The sequence below is a fragment of the Schistocerca americana genome, chromosome 3, assembly GCF_021461395.2.
Source record: "Schistocerca americana isolate TAMUIC-IGC-003095 chromosome 3, iqSchAmer2.1, whole genome shotgun sequence".
Lineage (NCBI taxonomy): Eukaryota > Metazoa > Arthropoda > Insecta > Orthoptera > Acrididae > Schistocerca > Schistocerca americana.
Genome location: NC_060121.1, coordinates 239589830 through 239611403, shown reverse-complemented (window position 1 = coordinate 239611403; position 21574 = coordinate 239589830). Strand labels below are relative to the sequence as shown.

The window sequence follows — 21574 nt, the reverse complement described above, 5'->3', positions numbered from 1 at the left end:
GCGTTTGCTCGTTCGGTGCTGCCAGTATCTCCCATCTTCGCCAGAGATGTTTGCTCATTCGGTGCTGCGCACCAGGAGGGTCCTCTGTCGCTCTGAGAATGGCTACTCGCTGCCCAATGGGCTGCCTCTTGTGACCTCCATCTTCGCCAGGGGTGTTTGCTCGTTCGGTGCTGCCAGATTCTCCCATCTTTGCCAGCGGTGTTTGCTCGTTCGATGCTGTGCACCAAGAGAGTCCTCTGTCGCACTGAGGCCCCTCTGCAGGTGCTGCAGCACCCTCAGTCATTGAGAATGGCTTCTCGCTGCCCAATGGGCTGCCTTTTGTGACCTCCATCTACGCCAGGGGTGTTTGCTCGTTTGCTCGTTTGGTGCTGCCAGCTTCTCCCATCTTCGCCAGGGGTGTTTGCTCGTTCGATACTGCAGACCGACACTGAAGAGACACCAAATACAAATCGACATCGAGAGACAGGCCCTGTCATATGGCACTCGCGACGTATACGCTGAAATTGAATGTAAATAATACGTCTTTTGTAGTGGGCGTCGCTCTACTGCAGTGTCACACATGATGAATAAATAGGAAAACAGTAGAGCGTCTGTGTAGGGCCATGTTTTTACCTACAGTGTCACTTGGCTGAATGTGTATAAGGCTCTGTAGGGCCATGTTTTTACCTACAGTGTCACTTGGCTGAATGTAATCTCAGTGGCCATCAGCATGGCCAATGAAAATAGCTTCTCGCTGCCCGATGGGCTGCCTCTTATGACCTCCATCTTCGCCAGGGGTGTTTGCTCGTTTGGTGCTGCCAGATTCTCCCATCTTCGCCAGGGGTGTTTGCTCGTTCAGTGCTGCACGCCAGGAGGGTCCTCTGTCGCACTGAGAATGGCTTCTCGCTGCCCAATGGGCTGCCTCTTGTGACCTCCATCCACGCCAGGGGTGTTTGCTCGTTCGGTGCTGCCAGCTTCTCCCATCTTCGCCAGGGGTGTTTGCTCGTTCGATGCTGCGCACCAAGAGAGTCCTCTGTCGCACTGAGGCCCCTCTGCAGATGCTGCAGCACCCTCAGTCATTGAGAATGGCTTCTCGCTGCCCAATGGGCTGCCTCTTGTGACCTCCATCTTCGCCAGGGGTGTTTGCTCGTTCGGTGCTGCCAGATTCTCCCATCTTCGCCAGGGGTGTTTGCTCATTCGGTGCTGCGCACCAGGAGGGTCCTCTGTCGCACTGAGAATGGATTCTCGCTGCCCAATGGGCTGCCTCTTGTGACCTCCATCTACGCCAGGGGTGTTTGCTCGTTCGGTGCTGCCAGCTTCTCCCATCTTCGCCAGGGGTGTTTGCTCGTTCGATGCTGCGCACCAAGAGAGTCCTATGTCGCACTGAGGCCCCTCAGCACCCTCGGTCATTATAGTGGCTGAGGCACCAGTTTCAGCTGCGAGATATTCCGACACTGCGAGTGCGTCACAGTATTTTCAAGTTCTTGTGCACGGGGTGATGGATAGTACTGCCACATCCCCCCCCCCTCCCCCTCCCCTACCTCCTGAGGTCCCAGATGGATGTGGGAGCTGGAAATCTCAGACAAATATTAACTTTTGAGCTGAGCCAAGAGCTTCACACAAAACACAATTACATTATCGCAACAATCACTAAAGGCTTCAGTTTCTTGCGGTTACATGAATAACTTGAATTAGCATGAAACAAATTGAGATACATCTCCACCCAAGAGATGCCCTCAAAACAACGCATTCCTCTTCCCTTTTAGCGTTTAAAAAGAAAATCTAAGTTTTCTGTGTTACAAACCTGTCCTGGGATGGTTTTATTTGTGATAGATGTGCTCTCATTGTTCGCTTCATATTCGGACCCCTCAAGAGCAAGATGATGGGCGTCATGAAACTCAGGATATACATATGACCCACAAACCTGATTAGCAACTTCCCCATCACTTTATCCGATCCCCTGCTAGATGCATGGATGTTCTTAATCCACACCCTGTTCCCTGGCTACCCTGTAGTCGGCTGCCTTCCAGCATTGTACTTCTGGGCCATCCTCTCATGGCTAAGCTTCCAATTCTTACTTGCACTTCCCCATTTGTCTCTAATTTGAGCAGCATTGATCCACTCTGGAAGTAAGACGAACAATGATCACAGATTCGTTCGGGGGCCGTTGGGTTTAAATGCAAATATGAGATTGACCAGTGTCTGCTTATGAGCTTCATTCACTGCCGTGTTGAAAGTGTACCCGAGCCAGGACGATTACGAATCCGTCCTTGTGCGGTCTGCCTAATGGTATGTGCTAAGGGTGGCCCACAGCTTGTGATTAATCCTCTCTACAAAAGATAGATTTGGATAATACGAGGTGGTCATCGTATGACAAATTCCTGCTTCGAAACAATTTTTTTTAAAGCTCACAGAGATTAAATTCGGTGTATTTTCGGTATCCAGCACCCTACAGGGCCAAAATATTCCAAAGATAATCTGAAGGGCTGTGATGGTAATTTGTGATGTCACACCGACATCAGAATCAACCAGCTAAACTATGTAAAGAAGTTTACATACACAAATATTTAATAGTTGCTCTCTTGTGACTATGGGAATGGGCCCACATAAACAATACATAATTTCTCTATCAGCTGCTTGGTCATATCAGACACTAACAGCCCTTAACGAGCCCTGGTAATCAGTTACCTCATTCCACAAACCTTATACCCAGCCACCATAGCCCTCATATTTTTATCCCTCGCTTTCCATATGAAGTTCTCCCTTATTTTCATCCTAGTTTTGAACACGCCAAGGTGTCCCCATACGTGTGTCTTATGACAGCATTTAAAGACGAGGGGGACTAAATCGTTATGCAACACAATCCGGTTGCCCTGGCTTCCCCTGATTGAACAACGTAAGACATTCACCTTTAAAAGATAGGGCCTAACTACTACACCCTTCTGCACCTGCTCCTTCAGCTGACTAAGGGTGGCATCAGCATCCTGTTGCTCACCTACATCCTTGAACAACAGCGAGTACTCAGCCAATATGACACCCACATGCTCCTCTGGTCAAGTTGGCACTTCCTCCTCCATGAGGGGCTCTTCCTCAAACATTCTGCTGAGCGCACTGGCCAAAGGTGTTCTCACTCCCACGAATGTATCTAACTGTAAATTTAATGGCTGGAAGCCAAACTGCTGTGTAGTCAGTGTGCCATGGCCTAGCCACCTCCAAACTTGGAGCCTGGGTAACAGTCTCCAGCCCCCCATGAACCATGGACCTTGCCATTGGTGGGGTGGCTGGAAGAGCAGTTGAACGGAATGGACAGTGTCTTGAAAGGAGGATATAAGATGAACATCAACAAAAGCAAAACGAGGATAATGGAATGTAGTCGAATTAAGTTGAGTGATGCTGTGGGAATTAGATTACGAAATGAGATGCTTAAAGTAATAAATGAGTTTTGCTATTTGGAGAGCAAAATAACTGATGACGGTCGAAATAGAGAGGATATAAAATGTAGACTGGCAATGGCAAGGAAAGCGTTTCTGAAGAAGAGAAATTTGTTAACATCCAGTGTAGATTTAAGTGTCAGGAAGTCGCCTCTGAAAGTATTTGTATGGAGCATAGCCATGTATGGAAGTGAAACGTGGACGATAAATAGCTTAGACAAGAAGAGAATAGAAGCTTTCGAAATGTGGTGCTACAGAAGAATGCCGAAGATTAGATGGGTAGATCACATAACTAATGAGGAGGTACTGAATAGAATTGGAGAGAAGAGAAATTTGTGGCATAACTTGACTAGAAGAAGGGATCGGCTGGTAGAGCATATTCTGAGGCATCAAGGGACCACGAGTTTGGTATTGGAGGGCAGCGTGGACGGTAAAAATCGTAGAGGGAGACCAAGAGATGAATACACTAAATAGATTCAGAAGGATGTAGGTTGCAGTAGGTACTGGGAGATGAACAAGCTTACACATGATAGAGTAGCATGGAGAGCTGCATCAAACCAGTCTCTGGACTGAAGACCATAACAACAACATCAGTCTCCAGATGAAATGGAGGATGCTCTAAGAAAATTCGAAATTTTTATGTGGCCAATAATGCACCCAACACCTCAAGTTCATAGGCAGAATATTTTGCTTCGAGAACAGCCAGCACCCTTGAAGTGGATGCAGCAGGGTGCATCCCCCTCCACCCTCAAGCCATATGTGCCTGCAGCAAGACTGCAGCCACGATGGCCATCAATGCATTAGTTTGCACTACGAATTCCGGTTAAAATCCAGCATAGCCAGTGCCAGCGTGCTAGTTAAGGCTGCTTTGAGCACCTCCAAGGTAGCTTGTTGAGAGGCCCCCCACTCGAGGTACTTCCCTTTCTTTCTCAGATCATTAAGTGGCGCGCCAGTTGCACGAAAATCGCCACGTGCAGACGGAAGAAGTTCGTCATCCCAGTAAAGCGAACTACATCCTTCACATCTCTAGGTAGGCGGCAAGAGTGAATGTCTTCAGCATGCTGTTGGTCAGTACTGATCCCCCACTCAGAAAGTAGGTGCCCCTGGGAAGATGTCTCTGGCTGAGCAAATCTTACTTTTAACAGTTCGACTGTGAACCCAGGATCCCTAAGCTACTGCAGGACCTCCCGAAAATGCAATAAGTGCTAGTCAAAGCTCTCACTAAATATGACAAAATCTGCGAGATAATGGTAAATACAGTGGGACTTTAGCCCAGAAAGCACCCTGTCGAATATCCTGGATAACAATGCAGCTCCAGTCGACAACCCTAATGGAACTCAATTGCATTCGCAAATGTTCCAATCTTTAGTGAAAGCTGTTATTGGCTTTGAGGCCTCAGTGATAATGCAATACTGTTGGACGTATTGTTTCATTTAATTTGTTACAATATATCCTATATTATTTTGATGGAACATTTTTTTCTGTTTTGGAATCACGTTGTTGAAAAATTACGTTCTCATTCCAATTTTTCCATTTTTTTGGACCGATAGTGCAACAGTCTCTGTTACTTCAGCATTTTTCGAATTTTATTGTTAAAACCATGGTAGGCCGTTTCCTCCTCCAGAGTGCGATTTTCTGTCAGTTGAGACTTTGCCCACAATTCCCCTATATTTGACGTACTGTAACTAAAATATGTCCATTCATTATCTGACAAGTAAGTATCACGCTAACAACTGCTTATCTTCTCTTACCAGTGTAAAAGCTCCCCGAGCCTTCTTGATGGATTTACACGGAAAATGGCCCCACTAGCCGCCATACTTCACGGATGCCGACGTATTAAACAAACTGTTTCACAAAATAGCTAATCAAAATAAGATTGTTTTAACTTGTGGATCTGCTCACACAAAGAGTTTTATCAGACACTCCGTTTGTTAGTGAAGAAAAGCTCAAATTTTCAAAAAGTTGAAGTCCCTAAAAAGAAGTATCAGATAATACTTCTGTTAAATTCAAAATGACTTTTGTAGGTAATACGCTTCTTCTATTAAATACGAAATCTTTTTCGTACCTAGTTGGTCTAATTCTCATTTCAGAAACTTTTTTTTCATGAAATTAAGGACTTGCAGTAAAGTCTTGTGCTGTAACAATTTTTGAAAATCGCAGTAGGCGTACAAACTACACAAAGCTTCAGTTACGGAAAACATATTACGCAGTATGATGTTTGAAAGCGACATATTTTGAGGACCATTGTGATATTACGTATTTGCGTCTCGGTAATCTTAATAACGAGGAGCGTTTCTGTGAAATAAAAGTGCATAGCAACTGGGATTCAATTATATAGTGCTGTGTGCATTTTAAGTTTATTATGATTAGTGTTGTCAGTTATTGAGGACGTATTGACTTTTATTTTAAATTGTTGGGCACATTTATTTTCCTAAATGACACAAAACTGTTATTTGTTCAACCTGAGGAAAACGTTTAGACGATAATCACTACATTCCCAATGAGATCCTTGCAAAGCACTCCAGGGATTTTTAGTGTTTCCAGTTATCCTTTCTGTTCGATGTTTATGTCACTATTGCAGCCGATACGTAGTATTCTTATTTTGCACGAAAGATAATTAACACACTGAAATATCTCTCAGTGATCACTGGTAGTTAACAGAACAATATTCGCGAAGCGCAATAGCTTTCGTCCGCTGCAATCCAATTGAGCTCACTAGGTTTAACACACTGAAATATCTCTCAGTGATCGTGATCACTGGTAGTCAACAGAACAATATTCGCAAAGCCCAATAGCTTTCGTCCGCTGCGATCCAATTGAGCTCGCTAGGTAGTAAGTAGGTGAGTTGTGTAGCAGCGACTTCCACCATAGATACAAATATCTATGGTCGAAGAGCTGCGATCACTCGCTGGTGACGTCTGTGGCGTGAAAGAAAAGGGCTACCAACTTCACTTTCCAAAGATAAATGTAACGAATATTAGAAGCGAAAAACATTTTGTTGCCTATAGTAACAAGGGCATAAAACAATTGCTGAAAGTAATGCTAAATTGACTAGTGAAAATCCGTAAAATTCCACTATGTAAAATGTTATATCTCTGAAACAGTATATTTGTGTGCTTATGTTGGTAGTGCGTATTGACTGTAGACACCAAAAGCGTCTAGTCGTGAAGTGCGTCTGGTAGTGAGTAGTGCGAGTAGTTGTGGTGTTGTTGTGTAGTGCAGTGTGTTGCTTGCCATTTGTGTATTTTCCTGTCCATCCTGTAGTGCGAATACGAACCCGAGAATAATGCTGCCAGTCATGTGCTAAATTTAAAACTTGCATGTGATGGTGTCAGTTTTCATGGTTGTGATAGAGTAAAAATAATAGAGGTGAAAATTAAGCCATTTCTTATGCTGAGCAGAAGTTTGGGAAAACGGTTGGATATGTGGTTCACAGGAAAGCTGGACCTGTCTAACCAAAAGGATGCACTGTTCAACGACCTTATGCAAGAATGTAAACATGCAGCTCCAGGTGCTAGGTTGTCCTATCAATTAAGAACTAAACTGGAAAAGTTCAGTCGAGAAGAAAGAAAGGAAATTGTGTGTCGTCTGAAAGATGGTTGTGCACCGTTGTTTATTGCCTGCAAAAGGGGTCATGTGGAAATCGTCGAATATTTAATAACAGTATGTGACGCAGATGTAGAACAAAAAGGACTCTATGAAGTGCCTGATGATCACTCTGTTCACTGTGTGACTCCATTGTGGTGTGCTGCTGTTACTGGTCGGCTACCAGTAATAAAGTGTTTGGTGGAACATGGTGCTGATATCAATGCTATTTCTGATTCTGGATCAACTCCTGTACGTAGTGCCTGCTTCATGACACATCTGGAGATAGTATCATATTTGGTAGAACATGGTGCAGATATACTAAGACCAAATTATAATGGTGGTACTTGTCTTATCAATTCTGTTCAGAGCGTGCAGCTTTGTTTATATCTGTTGCAAAACGGCGCATCTGTGAATACGCGTGACATTCAAAACAAAACAGCACTGCATTATGCCATTCAGGAACATCGTTTTGAGACCACGAAGTTGTTGCTAGATCATGGTGCGGATCCACATGCTAGAAGTAGATACAATGATGATGCGCTCCAGACAGCGTGTTTAAAGGGAGCTGTCCAAATTTTCGATTATTTGATATACCGTGTAAAGTATGATCCTGAAGCGTTAGCAAATGCTCACGAGCTAATGGGGTCAACATTTCTTGATGAACATAACGATACATCCACGGCTCTGAAGCATTGGCGAATTGCTACAAGAATTCGCTTTACTCACGGAGTCGATGGTGAACCTCTTCCAAAGCGTCCTCTCATGCCTCCACGAGCAGCCTTCCGATACGCCACAGAATTCAGAACGTTCGAAGATCTTATGAATATATCTTTTGATCTGGATGCTATGCGGTACCAGAGTTTGCTGATATGCGAACGAATCTTAGGACCTCATCATAAAGATACATTGTTTAGGTTGATGTATCGGGGTGCAGCGTACGCCGATGCACTGAGATATCAGTGTTGTATAGACCTGTGGCGACGTGCTTTGGAAATAAGAGTGGAGAAAGACACTGTAAGTTCCAGTAAATATTTTTTCTACACGTACGAAATGTTTATAGTGTATACAAAATTTGTCATAAGCTACAGGCTTTCCTCCATTAACTTAATTCGTTTGTTATATGTATTAACTATCAATTTAACGTATTCTCTCAGTGGTTTTATTCTGAATGATTTACTCCTGTGACAGACAGTTTTGAGTATTCGTATGCTGCATTAAGGTTTCAAATACCATTCAGCACAATAATACAGGACATTTCAATTATATATCTGCATGGATATGTAATGAAAAGGTAGGAAGATACCACAAATTTAACATTAAATAAAATCAAACATTATTACAATTTATGCTTTTTTGTAATATTCTCATTAACATAAAATAAGTTAGAAATAGCTGTGGCTTTTAAACTAGACTCATACCAGCATTTATAATCAACAATTTAGGGAAATTAGGGGAAAATAAAGTCTGTTTATGCAGAATGCACCTCTGGGAAGTATTAACAAGGCCATTGTGAGTGCTACTTAGTACATGTTCAAAACCCCAAGCACTACATTATGTACAGTGTTTTGCTACTCTTTATCATACTTCCTTCATTGATGGGCTGTGCGTACAAATGTATTTGCACTAAAAAAAAAAAAGCCAACAGAAACTTTCCCAAACAGGCAGATACTGAAAAAAATAATTGTTTGCAGATGTAACTGTAAATAACACTGAAGGATTAGACAGATCTTAGGCATGTTCTAACTGTACAGTTGCTGCATACAATGCAATAAGAGGAACGATCTATGATCTTGGGGCATATGATCAGCATATCGCCATTCCCTCCAGCCATTACTGCCAATAGATCAATCCTGGTGATGGCTGTGGCTTCTTTTTCAAACAGCTCTACATTTGGCATCCCAAGGATGAGTTGACTCTGCCAGGCCTCCATACCACAGAAAAAATCTGACAAGGTACCAGCAATTAAAAACAGGTTTTTGCAGCTGAAGGCAGCTGTACTAACTAGTAGAGTGCAGAAGTGGTCATTTAAATTTCTTAAGTAGAATTGTTTTTAGTTATTCCATCCCCACATCCAAGCAGTTGACTTGCTCTGGAAATGCATTGCCAACTATAATTCCACTGTGGTTCTCGTGTCTTTGAATAAGAATAATTTTTTGCAATTTTGTCATAGACAGACATGGTTGGAGACTGGCTGTTATGTAAAGTAAATTGTTGATGGTGAACAGCAACCAGCCACAAATTGATTTTACGTTGCTTTCTTCAAAAAGTACCATTATCAGGTTCAAAATTTTTTCAATTCATCATCAGAAAGCATGAAAAAACCATCTGATGATGAATTCTAAAATATTCAAAACTGGTAACTGTACTTTTTGAATAAAGTAACATAAAACCAATTTGTGGCTGGTTACAGTTCACTATCAACAATTTATAGAGTTAGCTTTATTCATTTGTTCTGGTGGGTCCTTCAGTTGTAAATATTGTGGCTATGACAGTCAGAGCCAATTTGCTTGTCTGCATGATTGGCTTAGATTATTAACTTACACTTTATATTTCTGGAGAAGCTACTGTGTATGTAACTTGTTGAATAGAGTTGTGGAGTGTTTCTGTATATGATGACATGTTTCAAACGGAATATATCAGTAATGTAAATGATTTTTGAAACTTCTGTTGTAATTCGTGGAATGGTATTCTTCAGTTAAACTAATGGACTGGAAGTAATCAAAATATTTCATTCTGTTGTATGTATAGTGCTTTTGTTCTCTGGGCAAAATAGGCTGAATTATGTGTGAGAAAGTTCCTACATGCTATTTCTGATTAAAGACTTTGGTGGTACGTTTCTAAAAGTTTGATATTGTGTTCTGTTTCTTATTCATTACCACCAAACATCAAATTTAGGTCTTGATTTTTATTCATTTTTCTATGTCATATGCATTTTTTATTTTTTTTTTACAGTAAGTGAAGTGCTGAACCTCGAATGTATGCTCTTAAGGATTTGATTGGTAGCAGGAAACGGAGATGCCTTTACGTCACTGATTATTATGCTAGTGTCATCTATAAACAAGTTGATGTCCATCAAGTGCCATTACAATATTGCCACAACAGCACTCTATTACTTGTTGGATAAGACTCGGTCAAATAGTGAGTGAAATGCCGAAGTTGAAAATTTGTTTTTACATGATTTGGGCACCAACAGTCAAACTAACTGTGGACAGAGCCAGATAATGGATTAAATATGTACACTCAAAATACAAATGAGGTTAACTCTTTGTTGTGACACATGCTGGACAGTCCACTTGTGAGAGTGGAAGCTCTGATTAACTGGTTTTTCACAAATCTTAACCTTGAAAATGCACACTTATGCAGTTATGTGCTGTAAGAGTGATAACATCACACATGACTGTGGTAAGTCTATACCATCTAGTATCAGGAAAGAGAGTGGAGTGTACTAAGTGTGTGTGTGTGTTATCTTAAATATCGAGGACATAACATGACTATAGTTAAAAGAATGAGACTAACTCATGGTTGCTGTAAAGATAACTGTCAACTTTGAGGACAAACAGAGAAAATCGATAAGAATGAAACTTACTTTATCACAAAATAATTTAGGCAGTGTTGTTGTTAGCTTGATGGTGTCTTTCTTTTACTCCCGGGTGCTTTTTTTCTTCCATCACTTCCAAAAGGGCCCCCCTTCGATTTGTACAGATAGAAATAACATGGTAGCTTAGGCAGTCACATTTGAGATGCATGGCCATTTTCCTGCTCCATCCTTGCCCAATAGAGGTGTGTACACATACTCTGATGAATTTATCATTGACAGATGTGAACCTCTATCTGCCCATCTTTATTTTGTGCACTTTACCTGTCTGTCATTCTTAAATGTGCAGAAATCATGTCGGATGTTCATTATTAATGGATATGTTCCAAGAAGATCAAAACATTTAAGTGATTCTTTTTTATACGTTCAGCCAGGGCTTCAAAATAATCGTGCACCAGGCTCCAGCAATCGTTATGCCGAGAGGCAAGTACATACTCTAAAACAACTTTACACTGCTCAAACCGTAAAATCACCACTATTTGCCATATGAAACGGACAACTTAGTGACATTGAGTAAAATTTTTTACTCGTTTTTATGTTTCTGTTGGATTTTTAATGTTCCTGTTAACTCGCAATACCTGTAGTCACGATAGTGGAAAAGTTCTTCCTATGCTGCATTATTGGTTGATATGAAGTACATAGGAATTATCCATTCAGACGTTTTGTTTAGGCATTAGGTATCTAGGCAGTTATGCTACTTGCAGTGAGCCCATCCCTCTCATTTTCAAGAAATTGTTGCATTGAAAAATTTCCGGTGTCTCTGCTGGAGTATACAGATCACTCTATTCCAATGGATGATGTCACATTGATTGTGATATGACCTTCTCTAGAAGTTAACTCCTGTAACTATTTGAATCTCCAAAAATGTGAACAGTTGTTGAATATCTTGATAACTATTTTTATGGCCACTCTCAGATGATTAAAACTGATTTATTGACTTGTCTCTTATTGGCGTAACATTTGTTATTTCTTTCGTCTGACAGATTTTGTATAATGATACTTGCTTCACTGCACAAGCCCTTGTTCGCCTGTTTGTTGACTTGAATGAGAAGAATCTTGAAGTACTTGGTGCTGGACAGCCAGAAGGAGAACCTCGCTTTGAAGATGTGGCCGCTGTATTTCAGTTGCTTGGTCGTGAACTTCCAGATATGAGGAAGCTGCTTGAGGTAATTACAAAGGATAAATGCAGTATATTAGGGTATACTGTATAGGGAATACAGCAGAATGAATTGTCGTATTTCTTGATTGTGTATGTTTTTCTAAACTGACAAATTTGCTGCCCTTTCAGATGTTATTATCTTTCCTGTAAGAAATGTTTTTTGTGGTATTACCGTGTTCCAGTTGTAAAACACGAACCTCTGCTGAACGGTGGTTGGTTTCAAATTCTGAATCAGGGAGAACTGGTCTTTTGACAACTTAAAAAATTTTGCAGATGAGTTGGGAAGATGTCTATTTTAGTCTTATTGAAGAAATCAACGTGAGGCAAACAGCTGCTAAAGTAACAATCCCAAAGTTTATAACTAGGTCAGAAAAGATACTAAACAAAGTCTATTCTCATTAAATATGTAAAAGGAAGAAGGGGGGGGGGGTGCCCACATGATTTTGTGGGTTAGGATTTATTTACAAAATATGTGCAGGACTGTGATTGTCAAATGAACTGCATATTTATCTCATACAAACTAGTTACATATTTTATTACTCATTTATGTGTATACAAATTTAAGTAATCAGTTAATGCCTTAGGTTAACAGTCATTGAGGAATGATTATTAATAATATACCAAAGTAGGTTAACAGTCATTGAGGAATGATTATTAATAATATACCAAAGAAAGATAATACTATTTCTCTATGTGAAAGTACTTGTTTTGTGTGTCAGAAGAGATAACTAACTATACATTCCAGAACTATACATTGCTTTTTTTTTGCAGCGTACTTTGGTTCTGCTGTTATGCGAAATTAATCTAATTAATCTACGCATTTGTGGAGAAGGTTGATCATGGACGACTTGGAAATGATCGAAACCATCTAATCTCTCATTATTGCAAGGAATATGTGCAGAAGGATTGCAGTATTTGGATCTCCTGCATGCCTGAGGCTCAGTTTCATCCTCAAGTTTGCCCACTGTAGGTTTTTTCTTCACGGAATTTGCAATTTCCAAGTCCTTAATATCTTTCTGTGGAATTTTATTTCATTTTGCAGCTATTCACTATTCCATCAGGCTGTTCACTGTAGCTAAGTGGAGGAAACAGAGACTGACCTTCAAAATCAATTTCCGTGCCCTAAACCAAGTGTAGTAATACTTCATTTGCTGATCAGATGTCCACGCAACATATTAACTGGCTATATCTGCGTACAACAGAGGGTCATGGTACCTAGAACTCCCATTATGTGGATAACTCGAGACTGGACCCGATCGAGATAATTGGATAAATCATGAAAGCAGGTCATTTCTTACTTTAAAAAAATAAAAAACATAAAGGTAAAATTTGTGCATACTGCGTGTACTGCTGCACTATTAATGTAATGACTACAAAACAATGTTGTTTATATATAAAAACAAAGATGAGGTGACTTACCGAACGAAAGCGCTGGCAGGTCGATAGACACACAAACAAACACAAACATACACACAGAATTCAAGCTTTCGCAACAAACTGTTGCCTCATCAGGAAAGAGGGAAGGAGAGGGAAAGACGAAGGCAAGTGGGTTTTAAGGGAGAGGGTAAGGAGTCATTCCAATCCCGGGAGCGGAAAGACTTACCTTAGGGGGAAAAAAGGACAGGTATACACTCGCGCGCGCACACGCACACACACACACACACACACACACACACACACACACACACACACACACACACACACACACACACACACACATATCCATCCACAAGCAGACATATTTAAAGACAGAGTTTGGGCAGAGATGTCAGTCGAGGCAGAAATGTAGAGGCAAAGAAGTTGTTGAAAGACAGGTGAGGTATGAGTGGCGGCAACTTGAAATTAGCGGAGATTGAGGCCTGGCGGATAACGAGAAGTTGCCGCCACTCATACCTCACCTGTCTTTCAACAACTTCTTTGCCTCTACACTTCTGCCTCGACTGACATCTCTGCCCAAACTCTTTGTCTTTAAATATGTCTGCTTGTGTCTGTATGTGTGGATGGATATGTGTGTGTGTGCGCGAGTGTATACCTGTCCTTTTTTCCCCCTAAGGTAAGTCTTTCCGCTCCCGGGATTGGAATGACTCCTTACCCTCTCCCTTAAAACCCACTTCCTTTCGTCTTTCCCTCTCCTTCCCTCTTTCCTGATGAGGCAACAGTTTGTTGCGAAAGCTTGAATTCTGTGTGTATGTTTGTGTTTGTTTGTGTGTCTATTGACCTGCCAGCGCTTTCGTTCGGTAAGTCACCTCATCTTTGTTTTTATATATAATTTTTCCCACATGGAATGTTTCCCTCTATTATATTGAAACAATGTTGTTTGGATTTTATACAGTACTGTAGTTACATACGGTGTCAATTGTTGAATATATCAGTCAGTGTCTTGTTTTGCTGTCTTCAGTCATTTTCTTGGAACCAAGTCTCACATCTGCTTGATGGTGAGCAGCTGTATACAGCCACACTCAAGCTGCTACTCCATCCATATTAGTGCGGTGTCAGGATATGGAAATGTGTCGCCAGCTAATGGTCCCATTTCTGGTTCAGTGACAGTGTCATTCTCGTGGCCATCTGTTTCTTCTCTCACACTTTGAATGATGTCATCATTTGTCACTGAGAATGTGAAATCCATGGTCTACATCTACGTTGATACTTTGCAATCCACCATACAGTGCATGGTGGAAGATACCCCATACCACCACTAGTCATTTCCTTTCTTGTTCCACTTACAAATAAAAATAACTGTCTATATGGCTCCATATGAGCCCTGATTTCTCGTGTCTTATCTTTGTGGTCCTTATATGCAGTATATTTTGGAGGCAGTAGAAACAGTATACTGTCATCTTCAAATGCCAGTACTCTAAATTGTCTCAGTAGTGCTCGAACAGTTCACGGATGTACTGCCAGTCCATAGTGTCCAACGGGCACAATATTTTGGCAATCAGACATGTCGCCATCGTCAGGTGCGCTGACAAACTGTGCTCCCGAGGGCGGGTGGCCATCTTAAACCCCCTCCCCTCGCAAGGCGTTCTCTCCACGCTCAGTGGTCGGTGAGATGCTGGCGTCAGCATCTGTGGTGGCGTTGGTGTAATTGCCTCGTCCCCCCTAGTCGCCCGTTCATTTCCTTTGCTGAGCATCTTTTTAATTAGACTCAGTGCTGCTTCCCATGCCCTGCTGAGGTTGTAGCCGCAATCTCGGTTGACGAGTCAGTCCATTGTATGAATTTCGATAGCCTCTCTAACAATGCTGTCCCAGTATTTAGATGTCTGTGCCAAGACCCTGGTATGTTGGTAGTCCATTTCGTGATTTTTTGGACAAACAGTGCTCTGTGACCGCTGAATTTTTGGAGTACCCTAGTCGAGTGTGCCTCTGATGTTCTCGGCAATGATCTTTGATGGTGCACATTGTTTGTCCAATATAAGTCTTCCCACATTGATACCTAATCTGGTATATACCGGCCTTCCGCAAACCGAGATCGTCTTGGACACTTCCCAATAATGCTTACGTCATTAGAGAGGCTATTGAAGTTCGTATCAGGGATGGACTCATCAACAGAGATTGCGGCTACAACCTCATCAGGGCATGGGAACCTGCATTGCGTCTAATTAAAAAGACACTCGGCAAAAGAAACAAACGGGCGACTAGGGCAGACGAGGCAATGACGCAGACACCAATGGCAGCGTCTCACCGACCGCTGACGGGCAGACTGCGGAGAGAACGCCTCACAAGGGGAGGGGATTTAAGACGGCCACCCACCCTCAGGAGCTCAGTTCGTCAGCACACCTTATGATGGCAACATGTCTGATCGCCAAAATATTGTGCCCGTTGGACACTATGGACCAGCAGTACACCCGTGGACTGTTTCAGCAAGAAATACACCAGGAGAAACTGAAGACTCATGTCTGAATAGTGTTCTTAGAATAGCATGTCACCTTCTCTCCAGGAATTCCCATTTGACTTCTGGAAGCACTTCCGTAAAACTTAAATGTTGTTTGAACCTACCAGTATGAAATCTAGGAGCCCACTTATGAATTGCTTCAATGTCTTCCTTTAATCCGACCTGACCCCAAACACTCGAAGTACTCAAGAATAGGCCGCACTAGTGTCCTAAACATGGTCTCCTTTACGGATGATCTATATATACTCTCCTAAAATTCTTTCAATAAACTGAACCCAACCATTCACCAATCCTCACATGCTCATTCCGTTTTATATCACTTGCAACCTAATATTTAAATGACGTGACTGCGTCAACCTGGACACTGCTAATGCTGTGTACGAACATTACAGTTTGTTTTTCCTACTTATCCACATTAACGTACATTTTTCTACATTTAGAGCTAGCTGCCATTCATCACATAAACTTGAAATCTTGTCTTATCTCGTATCCTCCTACAGTCACTCAACTTCAACACCTTACTATACACCACAGCCCTTTGCCTGCGCCACCCTTTGCCTGCACCGCCCTTTCCTCATTTTGCTCTTTCCTTGTCCCTTTCTTTCCTAGCCCCTTTCTTTCCGTGTTCTGCTCTCTTTTTCCTCCGATGCAGCATTTGAGGCCATCCTTTCTTTCTTTCTTACTTTCCTTCTTACCTTTTCTTCTCCCCCTATGTGTGCCTTATGGCCACCCATGCGTTTTACGCGTAGCAGGAGACTGGGTTACGGGTAATTCCCAGCTCCGGGTTGGCATGAAGGGCCCACACGTACCCTCTGGTACAGGCCAGGCTCAGGGGGGGGGGGGTGATTGCCTGAGCTACTACCTTCCTCCTCTGCCAATTGGTCCCTCCGTCTGTTGTTCGGGAGGTGTGTCCTAAGGTGAGGACAATCACATAAGGCGGGGGGCTCCCCATTGAAGGGCCCCTGCTGGAAGGAGCGCGCCATCGGAGATGCTGGCAATCATGAGGGACTTCTTTCCAATGACTGATTTTCCTTCTCTTTCTCAGAGTGTTCCACATAAAAGAAAGTGGAATGATGCTCCTGCCTCAATGTGTCTTCCTGTTGCACCTCGATATTTAGTAGTCTCATGTTTAGACGAAAACCAGACTTTTGCTACTGTAAACCCCTTTGTTATACAGAAAGGTGTGAATGGCATCGCCGGCCCTGTGAAGTCATGCTCCCGTCTCCGCAGTGGGACTCTGCTTTTGGAAATTGATAGTGCTCTCAAGGCCCAGAAACTACTCAAGGCCTAACTTTTCCACGAATACCCTATAAAAGTGGAGGCTCACACAACACTTATCTCGTCCTGCGGTGTTATCTGCATACGGCTGTAGAATGGTTTGATGGAGGACAAATTAACTAATTATCTATCGGGTCTGGACGCTACTGCTGTTTATAGACTTATGATGAAGGAAGCTGCTGATTGTTCCTAACTTTCGATCGGTTAACGCTTCCTGCTTTCCCCCATGAACCATGGACCTTGCAGTTGGTGGGGAGGCTTGCATGCCTCAGCGATACAGATAGCTGTACTGTAGGTGCAACCACAACGGAGGGGTATCTGTTCAGGGGCCAGACAAACGTGTGGTTCCTGAAGAGGGGCAGCAGCCTTTTCAGTAGTTCAGCGGCAACAGTCTGGATGATTGACTGATCTGGCCTTGTAACACTAACCGAAACGGCCTTACTGTGCTGGTACTGCGAATGGCTGAAAGCAAGGGGAAACTACAGCCGTAATTTTTCCTGAGGGTGTGCAGCTTTACTGTATGGTTAAATGATGATGGCGTCCTCTTGGGTAAAATAGTCCCCCATTCGGATCTCCGAGTGGGGACTACTCGAGAGGACGTCGTTATCAGGAGAAAGAAAACTGGCGTTCTACGGATTGGAGCGTGGAATGTCAGATCCCTTAATTGGGCAGGTAGGCTAAAAAGTTTAAAAACGGAAATGGATAGGTTAAAGTTAGATACAGTGGGAATTAGTGAAGTTCGGTGGCAGGAGGAACAAGACTTTTGGTCAGGCAAATACAGGGTTATAAATACAAAATCAAATAGGGGTAATGCAGGAGTCGGTTTAATAACGAATAAAAAAAATAAGAGTGCGGGTAAGCTACTACAAACAGCATAGTGAACGCATTATTGTGGCCAAGATAGACACGAAGCCCACGCCTACTACAGTAGTACAAGTTAATATGCCAATTAGCTCTGCAGATGATGAAGAATTTGATGAAATGCGTGATGTGATAAAATAAATTATTCAGGTAGTGAAGGGAGACGAAAATTTAATAGTCATGGGTGACTGGAATTCGAGAGTAGGAAAAGGGAGAGAAGGAAACATAGTAGGTGAATATGGATTGTGGGTAAGAAACGAAAGAGGAAGCTGCCTGGTAGAATTTTGCACAAAGCACAACTTAATCATAGCTAACACTTGGTTCAAGGATCATAAAAGAAGGTTGTATACATGGAAGAAGCCTGGAGATACTGACAGGTTTCAGATAGATTATATAATGGTAAGACAGAGATTTAGGAACCAGGTTTTAAATTGTAAGACATTTCCAGGGGCAGATGTAGACTCTGACCACAATCTCTTGGTTATGAACTGTAGATTAAAACTGAAGAATTTGCAAAAAGGTGGGAATTTAAGGAGATGGGACCTGGAAAAACTGACTAAACCAGAGGTTGTACAGAGTTTCAGGGAGAGCATAAGGGAACAATTGACAGGAATGGGGGAAAGAAATACAGTAGAAGAATGGATACCTTTGAGGGATGAAGTAGTGAAGGCAGCAGAGGATAAAGCAGGTAAAAAGACAAGGGCTAGTAGAAATCCTTGGGTAACAGAAGAAATATTGTATTTAATTGATGAAAGGAGAAAATATAAAAATGCAGTAAAATGAAGCAGGCAGAAAGGAATACAAACGTCTCAAAAATGAGATCAACAGGAAGTGCAAAATGGCTAAGCAGGGATGGCTAGAGGACAAATGTAAGGATGTAGAGGCTTATCTCACTAGGGGTAAGATAGGTACTGCCTACAGGAAACTTAAGGAGACCTTTGGAAAAAAGAAAACCACTTTTATGAATATCAAGAGCTCAGATAGAAACCCCAGTTCTAAGCAAAGAAGGGAAAGCAGAAAGGTGGAAGGAGTGTATAGAGGGTATGTACAAGGGCGATGTTCTTGAGGACAATATTATGGAAATGGAAGAGGATGTAGATGAAGATGAAATGGGAGACATGATACTGTGTGAAGAGTTTGACAGAGCACTGAAAGACCTGAGTCAAAACAAGGCCGCGGGAGTAGACAACATTCCATTAGTACTACTGACAGCCTTGGGAGAGCCAGTCCTGACAAAACTCCACCATCTGGTGAGCAAGATGTATGAGACAGGCAAAATACCCTCGGACTTCAAGAAGAATATAATAATTCCAATCCCAAAGAAAGCAGGTGTTGACAGATGTGAAAATTACCGAGCTATAAGTTTAATAAATCATGGTTGCAAAGTACTAACACAAGTTCTTTACAGATGAATGGAAAAACTGGTAGAAGTCAACCTTGGACAAGATCAGTTTGGATTCTGTAGAAATATTGGAACACGTAGGGGAAAACTGACCCTACGACTTATCTTAGAAGCTAGATTAAGGAAAGGCAAACCTACATTTCTAGCATTTGTAGACTTAGAGAAAGCTTTTGACAATGTTGACTGGAATACTCTCTTTCAAGTTCTGAAGGTGGCAGGGGTAAAATACAGGGAGCGAAAGGCTATTTACAATTTGTACAGAAACCATATGGCAGTTATAAGAGTCGAGGGACAAGAAAGGGAAGCAGTGGTTGGGAAGGGAGTAAGACAGGGTTGTAGCCTCTCCCCGATGTTATTCAATCTGTATATTGAGCAAGCAGTAAAGGAAACAAAAGAAAAATTTGGAGTAGGTATTAAAATCCATGGAGAAGAAATAAAAACCTTGAGGTTCGCTGATGACATTGTAATCCTGTCAGAAACAGCAAGGACTTGGAAGAGCAGTTGAATGGAATGGACAGTGTCTTGAAAGGAGGATATAAGATGAACATCAACAAAAGCAAAACGAGGATAGTGGAATGTAGTCGAATTAAGTCGGGTGATGCTGAGGAAATTAGATTAGGAAACGAAACACTTTAAGTAGTAAAGGAGTTTAGCTATTTGGGGGGCAAAATAACTGATGATGGTCGAAGTAGAGAGGGTATAAAATGTAGACTGGCAATGGCAAGGAAAGCATTTCTGAAGAAGAGAAATTTGTTAACATCGAGTATAGACTTAAATGTCAGGAAGTTGTTTCTGAAAGTATTTGTATGGAGTGTAGCCATGTATGGAAGTGAAACATGGACGATAAATAGTGTGGACAAGAAGAGAATAGAAGCTTTCGAAATGTGGTGCTACAGAAGAATGCTGAAGATTAGATGGGTAGATCACATAACTAATGAGGAGGTATTGAATAGGATTGGGGAGAAGAGAAGTTTGTGGCACAACTTGACTAGAAGAAGGTATCAGTTGGTAGGACATGTTCTGAGGCATCAAGGGATCACCAATTTAGTATTGGAGGGCAGCAGGGAGGGTAAAAATCATAGATGGAGACCAAGAGATGAATACACCAAGCAGATTCAGAAGGATGTAAGTTGCAGTAGGTACTGGGAGATGAAGAAGGTTGCGCAGGATAGGGTAGCATGGAGAGTTGCATCAAACCAGTCTCAGGACGGAAGACAACAACAACAACAACAACAACGACAACAACAACAACAACGCTTCCTACCGATATACAGTCAGGCTATGAAGTCATCTCTGTACGCCCTTACATTCCCAATCCGTTGAGATGTTATGAATGCCACCAGTTCAATCATACCAGAACATCATGTAAAAACACACCAAAATGTGTCACTTGTAGCAGGGATGCACACGAGGGCACTTGTCCACCTCCTTCCCCCCACTGCATTAATTGTCATAGAGAACACGCTGCTTCTTCTCGTTATTGTCCCATCTGTCGAGATGAGTGGGCTGTTCAAGAGATAAGAGTGAAGGTGAAGGTACCCTTTACCTGTTGCCCGGAAACTGTTGGTGAGCCGTAAACTGAATGTCCCTTCGTCTGGAGGCTACAGCACTGTGTTAGCCTCTCCCTGTCCCACGAAAAACATGGCTATGCAAACTTGTGACTTACAGTTTCTGTTCGATGGTGGCATAGTTGCCTCGCCTTCAAGCTGACACTCCCATCTCCCACTTCCCGGGCTGTAGACTCTGCTACCCGTTCTTCGCCCTCTCTGGCGAAGACAGTTGCAACGCAGCCAGCAAACTGTCAATTCAAAAAGGATTATTCCTGGGAAGATTTCTTGCGTACCTCAAGTTTGCAGGCGTCTGGCTCTTCTGCCAATCGCCAAAAGTTAAAACAATCATCCAAAGGCAAACAGTCTTCCCCATCTCCGGCTCGTTGGCTCTCTTCGACTCATCGGTCCTTTTCAACTGACTGACACCGGGGAAGCTCCGTTGATCCCGCTGAGTTGATGGACAAAGATCCTCCTCCAGTGGATTCCAGTGGCCGTCCTCCCTCGACAACTCGCCCTTAAGTGGCCGTCGACGTGAGTGTTTCTTCTTCATTCTCCGATATTCCTAAATTTTATGGCCCTTGTACAATGAGATATCCATGGCCTTCGGTCTAACAGGGCTGACCTCCAGCTGCTCCTGTGATCGCAATGTCCGCTTGTAGTCTGTCTCCAAGAAACCAAGCTACGTCCTCAAGACCATTTTGCTCTTTCCCATTTTACTTTGCTACGAATGGACCTTCCCCTTAGCAGGGATGCCTGCTCATGGTGGAGTCACGCTGCTTCTATGAAATTATGTTTGTCTTCGTCCTATTCCCTTGCACACCCACCTGTAAGCAGTTGCT

At 42.5% G+C, this 21574-nt stretch overlaps 1 protein-coding gene across 1 annotated transcript in view; it reads left to right on the top strand.

The window, feature by feature from the left end:
• Positions 1 to 6572: 6572 nt before the first annotated feature.
• LOC124605362 (protein fem-1 homolog A) overlaps positions 6573 to 21574 on the top strand; it is a 61371-nt gene continuing 46369 nt past the window's right edge. The window contains exons 1-2 of the mRNA XM_047136990.1: positions 6573 to 8012; positions 11577 to 11759. Of these exons, the coding sequence (XP_046992946.1) occupies positions 6801 to 8012; positions 11577 to 11759 (1395 nt within the window). The 5' untranslated portion in view covers positions 6573 to 6800. The remainder of the gene's footprint in view (positions 8013 to 11576; positions 11760 to 21574) is intronic.